Source organism: Canis lupus, chromosome 29 (assembly GCF_003254725.2).
Source record: "Canis lupus dingo isolate Sandy chromosome 29, ASM325472v2, whole genome shotgun sequence".
Classification (NCBI taxonomy): domain Eukaryota; kingdom Metazoa; phylum Chordata; class Mammalia; order Carnivora; family Canidae; genus Canis; species Canis lupus.
Window position 1 is genome coordinate 22478599 of NC_064271.1, and position 16370 is coordinate 22494968.

A 16370-nucleotide genomic window follows, 5' to 3' on the forward strand; every position below is an offset into this window, starting at 1 on the left:
GCTGGGCCTCCATAAGCGCGCACTTACTCACATCTGTGGTTGGTGCTGGCTGTCAGCTGGGACCATCAGCCAAAACGCCTACCTGTGGCCTTTCTATAGCTGCTCAGCTTTCTCACAGCATAGCGGCTGCATTCTATGAAACAGGAAGTCAAAGACATCAGTTTGTTTGTTTTTTAAGGTAAGCTTTATGCCCAACATGGGACTTGAACTCATGACCTGAGATCAAGAGTTGCATGCTCTACTGACTGAGCCAGCCAAGCACTCCACAGACATCAGATTTGTAAGGTCTGGGCTCACAAGTTGTCACAGATATGCTGTGAATCCTGCCATATTCTACTGGGCTCAGATTCAAGGGGTGGAAACTTGACCCCATCTCTCCATGGAAGGCATGTTGAAGAATCTTAAAGTCACATTTAAAACTCCATACATTGGGATCCCTGGGTGGCGCAGCGGTTTAGCGCCTGCCTTTGGCCCAGGGCGCAATCCTGGAGACCCGGGATCGAATCCCACGTCAGGCTCCCGGTTCATGGAGCCTGCTTCTCCCTCTGCCTGTGTCTCTGCCTCTCTCTCTCTGTGACTATCATAAATAAATAAAAATTAAAAAAAAATAAAACTCCATACATTCTCTGAAACATATCACCTTGTCTTTTCACTGTATTGCTTCTGTGTTAAAATGAAGGTGACATTGAATGTTTCCTTCTGTGGATACCTGGGTCTGCATGAATCATGGCAGCTGACTTCACTTATCTAACACTTTCCTTGCCCACTGAAGGCAGCTGCACACCTGAATTATAGAGATCACAAAATCAGATTCAAGTGGAACAGGGCTTCTTTACTTTTCTAGTCCATTCTCCTCCCCAGCTTAAGGGGAGGCTCTGGGCAAGTTAAAGGAGTTAGCAGGTGCAGCAGCAGAAGGGATGAAGGGGTAAGTCGGAAGCAAGAGGAAACTCCTAGGCAGTCATGTGCGGTTGTAACATCTAGTCGTGCTGTGTTTCTGGGACATGCCGCAGTGGGAAGTGGGCCACGTTGCCAGTGAGGAGGTGAGGGTGACCTAAGGAGGGACCACAGAAGGCAGCCAGATGAGGTCATGCTGAATGGTATCACCCCAAGCAAGGGTGGTTCCTTTTTCTCCCAGCCGCACCCCAGCATCACCAGCAGGCCCAAGCCATTTGTTCATTTACTTCTTTAACGTATAGGCCCATGACAGAGTCTAGAACATGTATCTCAAAATAGAACACATTGGCATACTGAATATTTTAAGCTGAAAAAAATTGAGAAAAAGCATGTGCAGGAATGACTTTCTGACCTTCCCCTGACACAGGAAATAAAACCCTCATGTGAGAGGTGCCCTCCCTACACCCAGAGAAAAGGAGCAATCTTATCACCAAAGATGAAGGGAGGCAGAGAGGAATCTCCATGAATAAGCCTCACTAAATTTTCGTGTTTACTACACTTACCTCATAACCTTTGTCCCATCATCATCCCACAAGTCTTCATTAAACACACACACACACACACACAATTTCTTTTTCTTTTTTTTTTTTAAGATTTTATTTATTTATTCATGAGAGACATAGAGAGGGAGGCAGAGACACAGGCAGAGGGAGAAGCGTCCCAGGCATCCCACACACACTATTTCTTAAAACCTGATAGACCAGGGACGCCTGGATGGCTCAGTGGTTGAGCGTCTGCCTTCGGTTCAGGGTGTGATCCTGGAGTCCCAGGGTGCAGTCCCACATCAGGCTCCCTGCATGGAGCCTGCTTCTCCCTCTGCCTATGTCTCTGCCTCTCTCTCTCTCTGTGTGTGTTTCTCATAAATAAATAAATAAAATCTAAAAACAAAACAAAACAAAACAAAAAAACCTGATAGACCACTTCTCCTAACCAGCACCTGCCAGCCTGGAGGCTCACACGGTCTTCCTTACCCCTGGGGATATCGTCTCCAAGGGCTGTCCCAGATGTCCATGGAAAATAAACCAGTGCTACCTCAAAGCCTGGCTGTTGGTCAACAGCCTTCTCTTCTCCTTTCCTCCTCTACCCCAGCTTTGACCTTAACCCTTACTGAGTTTGAATTGAGCTTACCACCTGCCCAGAGCTGTTTCAACCTTTTCAGGACCTACACTCTTAAGTCCTTAGTTTGCTTCCAGCTCTGCTCTCACAGGTACCCTTGACCTTTCTGAGTCACACCCACAGGACCACCCAGAGGCTAAGATGTGGAAGATAAAGGACACAAGATCTCTTTACGTGTTCCTGCTTAAACACTCCCATCTTGGGCACCTGGGGGCTCTGTCAGTTGACTGAGTTGACTCAGATTAATCTTGATTTTGACTCAACTCATGATCTCAGGGGCCTAGGATGGAGTCCTGCATGCAGCTCCATGCTCAATGGGGAGTCTGTGGAGATTCTCTCACCCTTTCCTCCTGTCTCTCCCTGCTGACCCCCACCTTGCTCACTCATACTCTCAAAGTTAAAAAAAAAAAAAAAAAACAAGAAAACACTTTCATCTTCATAATCCTAACAACACCTGCATTTCTGCATTGTCTCAATCTAATTGTAGCCCTCCAGGCAGGGCTTCCCTGATATGGTTGGTACACAGTGCATGAGGCTCTGGTTACCAGGACTCTAGGAAACTTCTCTCTATTCCCTGGCCATTTTTCTCACTTCCATGTGTAAGTCTCAGATTCTCAGTGAGGGGGTCAAGCAGAGGAACCCCAGCCCTTTGGTCAATCTTTACCCTGACTCATATGCCTCACTATTTTGCTCCCAGTGACTACATGTCTAGTTTCTCATTATAATCTTTGCTCTCCCACTTTTAAAATTGCTCCAAACTGAGGGAAATGGAGCTAACTTGTTTGGGGCCCTTTAATGGTGGAAGAGCAGTAGGCGTCTCATGGGTTTTCTCAACCTTTTAGTAGTATTTCAGCATTAAGACCTGTGTTTTAAGCCTATCAATATCGGGTTTATTAATCCATAAACATCTAATTACTTTCATCTTGCTGGGATAAGTCCTATGACTATCCTTTTTTTTATATATAATTCATTTTCTTTCTTTCTTTCTTTCTTTCTTTCTTTCTTTCTTTCTTTCTTTCTTTCTTTCTTTCTTTCTTTTTAGTATTCTCTACACCCATCAAGGGGCTCGAACTCATGACCCTGAGATCTAGAGTCTCATGCTCTTCTAACTGAATCAGCCAGGCACTTTGTCCTCTTTTGTCTTCTCTTCACCCCTATCAATGTTTTTTTTTTTCCTTTATTCACCTTATTTCTTAATAACCATTTTTTAAAACTTCATTTTCCTAAAACCAGTCCTTGATTCTTCCCTCTGCCTCTCCCATCCTCTCATTAGTTAACCTAATTTTTTTTAATGTTTTATTTATTTATGATAGTCACAGAGAGAGAGAGAGAGTCAGAGACATAGGCAGAGGGAGAAGCAGGCTCCACGCACCGAGAGCCCGATGTGGGATTCGATCCCGGGTCTCCAGGATCGCGCCCTGGGCCAAAGGCAGGCGCCAAACCGCTGCACCACCCAGGGATCCCAGTTAACCTAATATTTTTATAAACATCTATAAGACCCATGAGGAGAAGCTTAGACAGCAAATTCCATAAGGCTTCCAGACCGTTGCTCAGTTATGCAGCACTAATGTTATACGGGATGCCCCTGCAAAAGGGGGTCCCTCAACCACAGCGTTAACCATGTGCCCATTGGATAATGGGCACATTCAGTAGGTGACTATCCTGATTATCATGAAGCCAGTCCCACATGGTTTACTTATGAAACATATGAAACATATCAGCTACTTCATCTGTGGTGTTGCACTTGCATTTGTAGAGAGAGCTGGGAAGTCTCCTTTCTCAGGGTAATCAGATCTTACAGTGGCTTTTATCCAGTCCCTGAGTCTGGATATTCCATTGGGAACAGGTGTCTGAATCATGTATAGCCATCTGTGATTGTTCAGTGGTAGCCGTGGGTCCCCTGTGAACTTCTTCCATCTACAACATCCAAGACCAAAGGCACTCCCCCTAAATTGCTCTGAAAATCTATTTTCATAAAGGTTCTTCAAGAAGCTGATGACACTCACTCATAAAATGGCACTCTGCTACACTGTACTCCCTGCTTTCAGTAGTTTCCTTGTTTTACCCCCTTTCCAATGTGGACTATCTTGCTGGTGGCCAGAGGTCTTAGAGGTACTATCCGTTGTGCCTGCACAGTTCAGATCAAATGGAAATCTGAGCCTTAAGCTAAGATCAGATCAAATGGAAATCTGAGCCTTATCTAGCATCAAAGTTCGACCCAGTTCTCTCTTTTAATTCCATTTTAGATATTATGGATACAGTAGCCAAGAGATTGTGTATTTTACCTTTTGCTTATTGGTTTGCATTTTCTTATGCTTCCAGTAAACCAACTCCAAGGGAGTTGTATCCACCTCTAAATTCCATTGGTGATTTTGACCTTTAGTAAATGATTGTAGCACAGATGCTGCTCCATCCATCGAGGACCATGTGGCCACCCAGCAATCAAAGGTTCCTCATCCCCAAACTTTTCATCCTTTCTCTTTCCAAACTATAACCTGGCTGACCCCACACAGTGTCAGGGGTACAGAGAGGCACCAGAAGATTTCTTAATACACTGGCAGACCTCACTGTCACTTACAGGTATAGGATCTTTTTCCTCTACCCTCTGGAGATTCGAAGGTTCTTAGAAGCTCTTATGTCAGGGAACACTAGATATTATAACCAAAAAAAATGCTTCTATCACCCCCATCACTTAGGATTACAAGGATTTTAGGAGCTCTGTGTCAGGAACTGGAGGCAGGTATTTTTTATTATGTCACAAACGCCTTTGAGATAATCTTTTAAAGGTACCCCTCTGGGTGGACTCAGCTCCATAAGCACAAGTGTTATTGATTAGAGATCATCTTTCTAACAAGGAAAAGGGAATGAGCCAAAGAGGCACTGGATTTCCAGCCCCGCTAGGCCCTCAGCTGGGGCTTTTCCTCAGGGCAGCCCAAAACAGGGAACACATGGTCTCTGGACTGCAGGGCTAGGCAATTTCCTTACACTAGATGGTGGTTTACTTAATACGCTTAAGTCAGAAACGGTCTAACTTCTTCTACCACTCCCATGCTAGTGCCACTTTTCTACTTTGTTCACTGAGCATCTGTCTTCTGTCTGTCTCCTTATAGACTGAAGGAATGAAAACACTCATCACTAGATCCTATAAGGTCACGGTTTTCCCAGCATTCCTTTCAGCAGCAGGCTTCACGAATACTGTCAGAATTACCCTTGGATCCTCTAAATTCAGAACACAAAGCCAGAACCTAAAACAGGATTAACAATATCAAACATGGAAACTTTTGATCTATAAATTCCCAAATTCCAGACCATAAATAGGACTGATCCAGAATATCATGAACTAAAATTCCATGGAATCATTTCAATAGACATTAATAGCTGTTATGTGTGGAAAGGATTCTTTGATTAAATATGTCTAAGAAGCTATGAGTTGAATAAAGTTAAACTTTCTTTACTGCAGTATTTCTCAGAGGCCTTGTTCTGCCCCTATAGATAGTGTCTCCAAGAAGGGATAGGACGTGCTGTTTCCCAAACTCATAGGACCATAAGAATTTTTTGGCAGGGAGCACATCCATGGAGCATTTTGAAAAACAATAAGGCACAAGGACTTAGACACAGAGAGCCTCTGCCTGTAGATGGAGCCAAAGGCTCCAATTCCCACCTAGGTTGGAAGATTTCTGGTATAATAAGAAAGATCATTTACATTGCTAATTCCCCTCTATATCTTTAATCAATAACTGATCTTTTTTTTAACTGATCATTTTTTTAAACATTGATTTAATTTTAAGATTTTATTTTTAAGTAATCTCTACACCCAAAGTGGGGCTCGAACTCACAACCCTGAGATCAAGAGCTGCATGCTCCACAAACTAAGCCAGCTAGGTGCCCCTATTCTAAATTCTAAGATCTCAAATGCTCTCCTGAAAGAATTACTGATGGCCCAGTGTCTAAAAAGATAGTTTTCAATGCTTTCAAATAGGGCTAGCAAACTAGGGCCTATGGATCAAAATGGCCTGCTGCCTGTTTTAGTAAATAATGTTAAAAAAAGATAGTCATGCCCTTTCATTTACCTATTGCCAGTTTCTGCTTTTATGCATCTGCAATAGAGACTGTAAGCACCCCCTCAAATTGAAAACATTTTATATCTGGCTCTTTTTTTAAAAAGATTTTATTTATTTATTTATTCATGAGAGACAGAGAGAGAGAAAGAGAGAGAGAAAGAGAGAGAGGCAGAGACACAGGCAGAGGGAGAAGCAGGCTCCATGCAGGGAGCCTGATGTGGGACTCGATCCGGGGTCTCCAGGATCACACCCTGGGCTGAAGGTGGCGCTAAACTGCTGAGCCACCCGGGCTGCCTTATATCTGGCTCTTTATAGAAAAAGTTCGCCTGTCCCTACTTAAAAGAGAAACTAACAGGTAGTATTAATTCACTACTCAATTTATATGTCTCTGTTTCAAATCATATTTCAATGAATTTTGCTAATTTAAGCTTAAAATAATGCAATTAATTATATTTTTCCCTTTAACCATCTTCATGTAATTTCCTTTGGTTCTTTTTCTCAGAGTCCTCTAACATTCCATAATAAACCTCTTGCCTAAATAGGAAAGTTGCAAATTTTCAAATTTACACTTGTGATTAAAAATGACAGATTGAGGGGCACCTGGGTGGCACAGTTGGTTACACGTCTGACTCTTGGTTTTGGCTCAGGTTGTGATCTCAGGGTCATGAGATCAAGATCCGAGTCAGGCTCTATGCTCAGTGTAGAGTCTGCTTGAGGCTCTCTCTCCTTCTCCGTTGCCCTTCACCACTGTTCTCTCTCTCTCTCTCCCTCTCTCTCTGTCTCTCTGTAAAATAAATAAGTAAATCTTCTGGGCACCTGGGTGCCTCAGTGGTTGAGCATCTGCCTTTGGCTCAGGTCATGATCCCGGGGTCCTGGTATCAAGTCCTGCAACAGGCTCCTTGCAGTAAGCCTGCTTATCCCTTTGGCTATGTCTCTGTCTCTCTTTGTGTGTCTCTCATGAATAAATAAAATCTTTTTAAAAAAAGTAAATCTTTTAAAAATTAAATAAAATTTTAAAATTAAAAGAAAAATGGCAGATGGGACACATCCATTTATCTCTTGTCCCACCCAAATCTTATTATAATGAAGTAAAAATATTTAAAAGACCTAAGTTCCCAAAGGCAAATAGAAGACACAACAATGAGCAAATAATTTTTAAGAAAATGGAGAATATGTAAAGTGGACAGAGAAGTGATAACTAGTTTAATAAGCTGAGGAAGCTGACTCTAAGTGCCAATGAAAATGATCCAATTTAACAAGAAGAGTCCTGGCACTGCCCAGAAACAGAGGTTCTGGAAGTACTTAGAAGAGATAAAGCATTAGGGCTTACAACAGAAGAATTGACTGAAAATCAGTATAGGAACCATTAAATTAGTTTCTACCCTGCAGCTAACAGCTAAGCAATTCTCCTTTGTTCAACCCCTCAAGGAGATGGAAGGTTTATTCTGTGGGGTAAGTGAACCAGGGAGGCCCAGGGCTCAGGCACACTAGGTGTGGTGTAAGCACAGGGAGAGGGCTGACAACATGGGCTTGGGTGAAGGTGAACCATGCCTGACGCATGCATGTCCCAATCCTCCCTCTCTCTGGCTGACTGCTAGTTATTCACCAAGATTCATTCTCTCTTCTTCCATGATAACTGAGTTGTAACTGGGCAAGTGGGATGTCAGGGAGGGAGCACTCTGCCCAGCCCCACTGCAGCTAAGTGTGACCCAGATGTTGATGCTCTCACCAGAGGAACATAAAGACACATTCCTGCCCCTGAACTGCTCCTGGCGCTTCCCTTTTCCTCAGCTGTACCCTGGTTAGTCTGACACTCTATTTCAACCACAAAGAAAAGGACAATGCCTTAGGGTAGTGATTCCAACACCTTGACAGGCATCAAAATCACTTCAGAGTTTACTAGAACAGAAGCCCCACTCCCAAAGTTGCTGACTCAGTAAGTCTGAGGTAGGCCTGAAAATCTGCATTTCTAACAATACTCTAGGTGATGCGGATGCTGTTGGTTCAGGGACCATCATCTGAGTACCATTGCCCTATGACATGTTCCCAGACAGAAGAAAACTGAATTCCTAACATGACTGGGTGGAGATGAGCAGTCCACTTACCCAACCTCGACAGTTATGTGAAAGAGAACCTTGTTTTTCAAGCCACTGCACTCCTAGATCTCTTCAGCAGATAACTCTCTATTCTAATTAATAGTCTTGCCTAGCTCCTGGAAGTGTGGCAGGAGAGCGGACACCCAGGCAAGACACTAAAGGTTTCTCTTGAGAAACTGGCTGCAGAGAAGCAATTTATTTTATTTACTTTTATTTTTTAAAGATTTTATTTATTTACTTGAGAGAGAGAGGGAGAGAGAGATATCACCAGCGGTGTGAGAGGCAGAGAGAGACAGAGAAGCTGACTCTGGGCTGAGCAAGGAGCCTGATATAGGGGCTCATCCCAGGACCCCGAGATCATGACCTGAGCTGAAGGCAGATGCTTAACCAACTATGCTACCCAGGTGCCCCAAGAAGCAATTTCTATATACTGTTGGAGTTACCCAACAAAAACATCAACAACACCCAGGCTTACTATCTCATTTTGCTATATCAAATCCTCCATGTCAATAAGTCACGCCCATGCAGAGACCTAGTCAGTTTTGTGTGCCCCCTACAACAGGAAGAAAGCATCTAACATGAAAGATAAAAAAACAAAAATGAAAAGAAAAAGAACTAAAATGAAAGACAGGCAATACAAGGAACAGAAGTTTGTTTGCTTGTTTGTTTTAATTATCATTAATCAAGGTTTAGAGAATATACTGTACCCTTTAAAAGGAACTGAATGCTCCTTCCTTTCCAACCAGGGCCTGGCAGATTGGCTTCCACAAACAAGGGTGGCTGGAAGAAGAAGGGTCATCCATGAGGTAGTGACCACAGAGTACACCATCAATATTCACAAGCACATCCATGGAGTGGGCTTCAAGAAGCATTCCCCTCAGGGCACCGGGTGGCTCGGTGGTTGAGCATCTGCATTCAGCTCAGGTCATGATCCCAGGGTCCTGGGATGGAGTGCCATATCAGGCTCCTCACAGGGAGCCTGCCTCTCCCTCTGCCTCTGTCTCTGTGTCTCTCATGAATAAATAAATAAATATTAAAAAAAAAAAGAAGCATTCCCTTCAGCCATTCAAAGAGATCCAGAAATTTGCCATGAAGGAGATGGGAGCTCCAGGTGTACACACTGACGTCGGGCTCAATAAGCTGTCTGGGCCAAAGGGATGAGGAATGCTCCATACCATATCCATGTACTCTTGTCCAGAAAATTTAATGAGCACGAAGATTCACCATACAAGCTCTATACATTGATTACCTATGCACCTGTCACCACTTTCAAAAATCTACAGACAGTTAACAGTTGAAAACTGTTGATTGTCAAATAAAGGGTTAAAACTGCAAAAACATAAAAAAAGAAATGGATGTTATTTTAAAAGTTATAATCCAAAAAAATTGGTTCTTAGAAATTAAAATTTTCTATTATAATAGAATCAGAAGAATAACAGACAAGAAAGGAGGTGGACAATAGTATTTTTTTTTATGATTTTATTTATTTATTCATGAGACACAGAGCGAGAGAGAGACAGAGACAGAGGCAGAGGCAGAAGCAGGCTCCATGCAGGGAGTCCAATGTGGGACTCAATCCCGGGTCTCCAGGATCACACCCTGGGTTGAAGGCAGGCACCAAACCCTGAGCCACCCAGGCTGCCCGACAATATTTTTTTTTTTAAAGGAAAAGAAAAGGGGTGCTTGGATGGCTCAGTGGTTGAGTATCTGCCTTCAGCTCAGGTTGTGATCCAGGGTCCTGGGATCAAGTCCCACAAAGGGAAAAATCCCTGCTCAGCGGGGAGTCTGCTTCTCCCTCTCTCTCTGCCTCTCCCCTGCTCATGTTCTCTCTCAAATAAATAAAATTAAGAAGAAGAAGAAGAAGAAGAAGAAGAAGAAGAAGAAGAAGAAGAAGAAGGAGGAGGAGGAGGAGGAGGAGGAGGAGGAGGAGGAGGAGGAGGAGGAGGAGGAGGAGGAGGAGGAGGAGGAGGAGGATAAGGAAGGAAGGAAGGAAGGAAGGAAGGAAGGAAGGAAGGAAGGAAGGAAGGAAGGAAGGAAAAGGAAAGAATTTGAGAAAATAAGTCAAGGAGGTACAATGACTCTTTACTCAGAGTTCCAAAAATAGAAGATGAAGGGATGGAAATTACCAAAGAAACAGTAAAAGAAAATTTCCACATGTTGAAGGACATGGATTTCCAAACTGAAAGAGGCTATCATGCACCCCACACAACGGATGAAAAAAAAAAAAATTAAAGGCATGTTGTTACGAAATTTAGTACTTCAGTAATTTAAAAAAATCCAAAAGCTTCCAGAGTAGAAATATATTATAAACAAATGAGTAGAGAAAATAAAGAAAAAAAATAGAAGTGTTAACTTCTCAAAAAAAAATTGAAATCTACAAGTTAATGAAGATATACCTTCAAAAAATTCCAAAAACATTTTATCAACTTAGAATTCTATACTCAGGGGACGCCTGAGTGGCTCACTGGTTGAGCATCTGTCTTTGGCTCAGGGCATGATCCCAGAGTCTCGGGATCGAGTCCCATATCGGGCTCCCTGCATGGAGTCTGCTTCTCCCTCTGTCCACGTCTCTGCCTCTCTCTCTTTCTCACTCTGTCTCTCATGAATAAATAAATAAAATCTTAAAAAGAAAAAAAAAGAATTCTATATGCAAGGACACCTGGATGGCTCAGTCAATTAAACATCTGCCTTCGAGATCCCTGGGTGGCGCAGCGGTTTGGCGCCTGCCTTTGGCCCAGGGCGCGATCCTGGAGACCGGGATCGAATCCCATGTTGGGCTCCCGGTGCATGGAGCCTGCTTCTCCCTCCGCCTGTGCCTCTGCCTCTCTCTCTCTCACTGTGTGCCTATCATAAATAAATAAAAATAAAAAAAACAAAAACAAAAACATCTGTCTTCAGGGGATCCCTGGCTAGCTCAGTGGTTCAGCGCCTGCCTACGGCCCAGGGCCTGATCCTGGAGATCCTGGATCATCAAGTCCTGCCTCGGGCTCCCTGCATGGAGCCTGTTTCTTCTTTGCCTCTCTCTCTCTCTCTATTTTTGCCCCTCTTTCTCTCTCTCTGTCTCCCTCTCATAAATAAATAATTAAAATCCTAAAAAAAAAAAAAAAAATTCTGCCTTTAGCTCAGGCAGAAGCCTGACCGTGATCCCACAGTCCTCGGATAGAGCCCCATAATGGGCTCCTGGCTCAGTGGGGAGTCTCCTTCTGCCCTTCTCCTGCTCATGCTCTCTCTTGTTTTCTCTCAAATAAATAAATAGAATATTTTTTTAAAAAAGAATTCTATACTCAGTGTAACTATTAATCATATATGAGAGTAAAGACATTTTTAAGCCTGAATGATCTCAGAATTTACCTCCTGCTTCTGCTTTTTCTTTCTACTGAAAAATGAGGGCAAGTGAGAAACTAAACAAAGAAAAAAGACCCTAGATCCAGGAAATGGGAATCCAATATGTGTGATACACAAAGGGATTTTCCAAAATGATGGCAAGGGAAGTCCCTGCATGACAGCTATTGGGGCAGGCCCAAAAAGCAAACAGTCCACATCAATGGAGAATGGAGGACTTTTAAAAAAATATTTTATTTATTTATTCATGAGAGACACAGAGAGAGAAAGAGAGGCAGAGACACAGGCAAAGGGAGAAGCAGGCTCCATGCATGAAGCCTGATGTGGGACTTGATCCCAGGACTCTGTGATCAAGCCCTGAGCCAAAGGCAGACGCTCAACCACTAAGCCACTCATACGTCCCAAGAATGGAGGACTTATGTAGAACGACTCCTAGAGAAAATGGATCCGATGCATATTCTGTGGAAGACTGTATTACTCTTCCACAAATATTGTGGTTTTTCCCATGATGCACCTCCTTCCAGGGCCCCTAAAAAGACTATAGATCCCTGTCCCATTGATGCTCATCTTGGCCGAAGATCTATTTGGCTCAATACATTGTGAGAGAAAGTGAAGAGTAACTTCAGAGTAGAAACTTGAAGAGCCAATCAGCTATAGGTCCTTTGCTGCCTGCTACAGACCAGCCATGTTCTGCAAAGAGGCTGCTCTTCATTGAATGGAGATAGTATGCAGCCAACTTGTGACAGATTTATATCATGAGGAAAACAAACAACATATTTTTTTTCTTGAAAGTCATCAGAATTTGGTGGTAATTTGTTACCAGAGCATGACCTAGAATGTGCTGACTGACACCTTAGTTGATATTTTTCAATCATGTGGTGTAGGTTGGAAGAATTAGTGTAGGAAGAATTAGTGATAGGTATCTACAAAATTAAGCAATTACATTCATTAATTTAACAAATACTTATTAAACTCCTATCGTATGCCAGGAATTTTTTCTAGGCACAGGGAATATAATAAATGAAAATATTAGACAGGTAATGTCAAAAAGTGACATTATAAGAAGGCAATAGCACAGCACAGAAAACCATCAACAAGATGTAACGGCAATAGACTGACTGGAAGGAAATGTTTATAAATCATGTATCTGATATAGGGTTAATATCTCAAATATATAAAGAAATTCATACACCTCAGTAGCAAAAAACAAACAATCCAACTTAAAAATGGGCAGAGGATCTGAATATAACTCCATGTGCAAATTCGGATCTATTATCTGCCACGTGGTCAATACAATCCTGTAGATATTCTCTGCCCAACTTCATTTTCATTATGTTCAGAAACACTTTGCCAATTTCATGTGGTCCTGATGGGTTTGTGAACTCCTGGTCACAGTGGCAGCCATGAGACTCAGTCCTACAAGTCCCCCATTCTCCCACCTTCAGTGAGGATTGAGGGGTGTTGCAAACTATAAAAAAGAAAGTACAGTCAGCTCTAAGATAGCCATGCAAACAGCAGGAAAGAGACACGTGTTTTCTTGGAGTCAAGAGGCTGGGAAGTAGAATGTCAGGGACCCTCTTGTGGGAGGGAAAAGACAGAGTCCTGCCTCCCATTATTCTGAAGTCAGTACCACCCCAGACTTTCTCATTTCATAAACCAACAAACCCCTGTTAGCGAGCTTTTTGTGTTTTTTTAAGACTTAATAACTAATTGATTTCAGGGAGAGGGGAGGAATATGAGGGGGCCCACATCCACAAGTGGGGGCGGGGAGGAGCAGAGGGAGAGAATCTCAAGCAGAGTCTGCCTAGGGACTCGCACTCGCACCCCTCCAGGAGACCCAGAGACCCTAGCCAAAACCAAGAATCAGATGCCCAAAGGACTAAGCCACCCAGGTACCTCTAGACAGTTTTCCTTGCAAACAAAAATAGCCTTAATACAAGGCCCAGGTCCAGCTCGAAATGTGAAGAAACAAGGATATTTATAAATGTAAAACTATTCTAATCTGAAATTTCTTTTTGATGACTGGGAGATCTGTCACTGATCTCAAAACAATTCTCTCAGCTGAAATTCCCTATTTATTCTAAATAGGAATTGTATTTCGTCTGAATTTTTAGTTAGCAGTTTAAATTATTTCCCGTTTCTGAAATACAATAAGTTAATATTTGTACATTTTGCTTTTGTTCTCTTGCTGTATTCTCCCTGACAAATATTTATTCTCTTGATACTGAGTTACAGCTGAAAATTACTTTGCCTTCCATCCTCCTAGATTGATGTTTGAAAGAGAAATAACATTGCTGGTAACCTAAGAAACTTGGAAGTGAGTTAAAACAGTCATCCTCAAACCTGGCTGTGTGTCAGAATCATTTGGGGGGAGCTTTATTCCCCTAAAGTACGAATTCTGGCTCTATTTCAAATCTTACTGGAAGGAGATTGTTGAATTGATTTAACACTCTGCAATGCTGTGTTGAACAAAGTCGTAATTTTTTCTTAAAGAGACAAAGATATAAAACATAGTCTCTTTCCTTTCTGTTACTTGCAGGCACAAATGAGTTCATGAAAGTCTCTCTTTTCTTAGCTATAGAGAACAAACTGGTGGATTCCAGAGGGGGGGAATGGGTGAAGTGGGGGATGGGTGAAGTAGGTGATGGGGATTAAGGAGAGCACTTGTCTGTCATGAGCACTGGGTGATGTATGGAACTGTTGAGTCACTATGTTCATATCTAGAAGTTATCACTAAAGAACTTTAATATTACTTCTTGGGGAAAAATATGCTCAAGAAAAATTAGAATGTATTTTTTTAGTCTAAATCCATAATAGATTGCCTTGAGTCTCTTCAAGATTCCTGGTCTGGATATCAGGGTCAATTACCCCAGCCAAGATGGCCTTTCTTGCCAGCCTGTCCCTGAACACAAGGAATCCAAAGTGCTAAGACAATAGCTATAACTTAAAGTACAATGGGACTCATGCTATGTCCCCTGGGAAAAAAAATGCAACTCCTTGGATTCCAGGACTCATGTATTCTTCTTATTAGAGACAAAGTCCCATATATAAGTCTCTGATCCAAGTGCACATACGACATACTGAAGATGGCACCCAACTTTGCAGACAGACCATTGCCTCCAAGTTCATACATCAGCTGTCCCTCCAATAGGCTGCTGGGTTGTACTCTTGGAGCAGTTATCTTTGGATGATGCATATGTGACATGGCCAGTTGATCTCATGGTCACAGGTCCACTCCTACACTTCCTTTGCTGTGAAATGGGTCTCCTGGTCAGATACCACATTATCTGGAATCTTCATCTGTGGATCAAGGACTCTATGAGACGCCAGATAGTGATGCTGGCTGCTTGACTCCACTGGGAGAAAAGGTAAACCAATACCCAAAATAAATGTTATTCTGGCGAGAACAAATTGCTTGCCCTCCATATCCGTTTGCTAGAGCTGCCATAAAACAGTGCCACAAACTAGATACTTAAACACCAGAAATTATCTTACAGCTCTGGAGACTGGAAGTCTGAAATCAAAGTGGCAGCAGAGTTGGTTCCTTCTGAGGCCAGTGAGAAGGGCCTGTTCGAGGCCTCTCTCCATGGCTTGCAGATAGCCATCCTGATGTTCACATCAAGTCTTCCCTTTGTCTTCACATTGTCTTCCTCCTTTGTGTGTCTTTCTGCCCAAATTTCCCTTTTTTATAATGACCTTATAGGGCCATATTTTAACTTGATTATCTCTGTAAAGACTGTCTCTAAATCGATCACATTCTGAAGTACTGGGGGTTAGAACTTCAACACATGAATTTGGAGGGGACACAATTCAACTCATAACATTCTTTCAGGACAAGAGGCTCCCCATGTAGTGATTTTCCCACCATTGGAATGTTGGGTACGGGAGATACACACACACACACACACACACACACACACACACACACATATGCACATATACACATATAAATATATTTATTTCTATAAATATTTAAAAGCTTTGTTCTGCAATGCAATTAAATACTTGGGAAGAGTTTGATCCTCTTAAAATTTACTTTTTAGGTTTTTTGAGGTGAGCACAGAGTGGTGTTTAGGATTTCTTTTTCCTCACTATTTAGGCAATGCTCTTATGAATATTTCACCCTATGCTCCATGAATTACAAGGTTTTCCACTCCGGCTGATGGAAACACAAACTTGGTCCAGATGTTGTGGTCTCTGCAAATTGCTCCTTTTGAGTGGATCTTTCCCCAGCCTGAGCCTTTCCTAACTTGCTGAAGACTTGCTGGACACTGCCTGTGGATTCCTGGTGTTCTCTCTCTGAATGCCCTCTACTCTTCAGTATTTGCATGTGAGAACTCCAGTCACCCTGGGCCTCTCTTGACTTCCAGCTTTGTCTCAACTCAGGAAGACAATTGGGCTCCACTTGGCTCCCACTCTGGGCACCATAGCCTGGAAACAGCACACTGGTGGGATCTGCTGCAATTATAGGGCTCACCACATTTGTTTCCCTTCTTCCAGGGACTACTATCCTTCCTTTCCTGATAGCCAATGTTTTAGAAACTGTTGTTTCAAAATTTCATGTAGCATTTTAGTTCTTACAGTTCTTTTTGTTCCTTAAATTGGCCCTTGTTACTTCATCTTCATATATATATATATTTTTAAATGACAGAAATATATTCTATTTTGGCAAAGTGATATAGGGGGCAGTATTAGAGCATTCCACTTGGCTTTGCCTAACATGATGGCTTTGCCCCTCTGTAAGCAGACTCAGTGTAAGGCTTACTTCAACTGCTAAATATGTCAATCCCAGTCATATATC

General features: G+C 42.5%; 1 protein-coding gene across 5 annotated transcripts in view; it reads right to left on the reverse strand.

Annotated features, from left to right (window-relative positions):
* Window positions 1-32: 32 nt before the first annotated feature.
* The window catches only part of UBE2W (ubiquitin conjugating enzyme E2 W), a 111287-nt gene continuing 94949 nt past the window's right edge, over window positions 33-16370 (reverse strand). For 3 of the 5 annotated variants that reach the window (XM_025478021.3, XM_049103689.1, XM_035708300.2), the window contains 2 exons: window positions 8935-9007; window positions 33-133 (listed from right to left, as the gene is read on the reverse strand). In XM_025478021.3, the coding sequence (XP_025333806.2) occupies window positions 94-133; window positions 8935-9007 (113 nt within the window). In that variant the 3' untranslated portion in view covers window positions 33-93. Of the gene's footprint in view, window positions 134-962; window positions 1052-8934; window positions 9008-16370 lie in introns of those variants that run through there. The other 2 variants (XM_049103688.1, XM_049103687.1) reach the window with 2 other exon arrangements.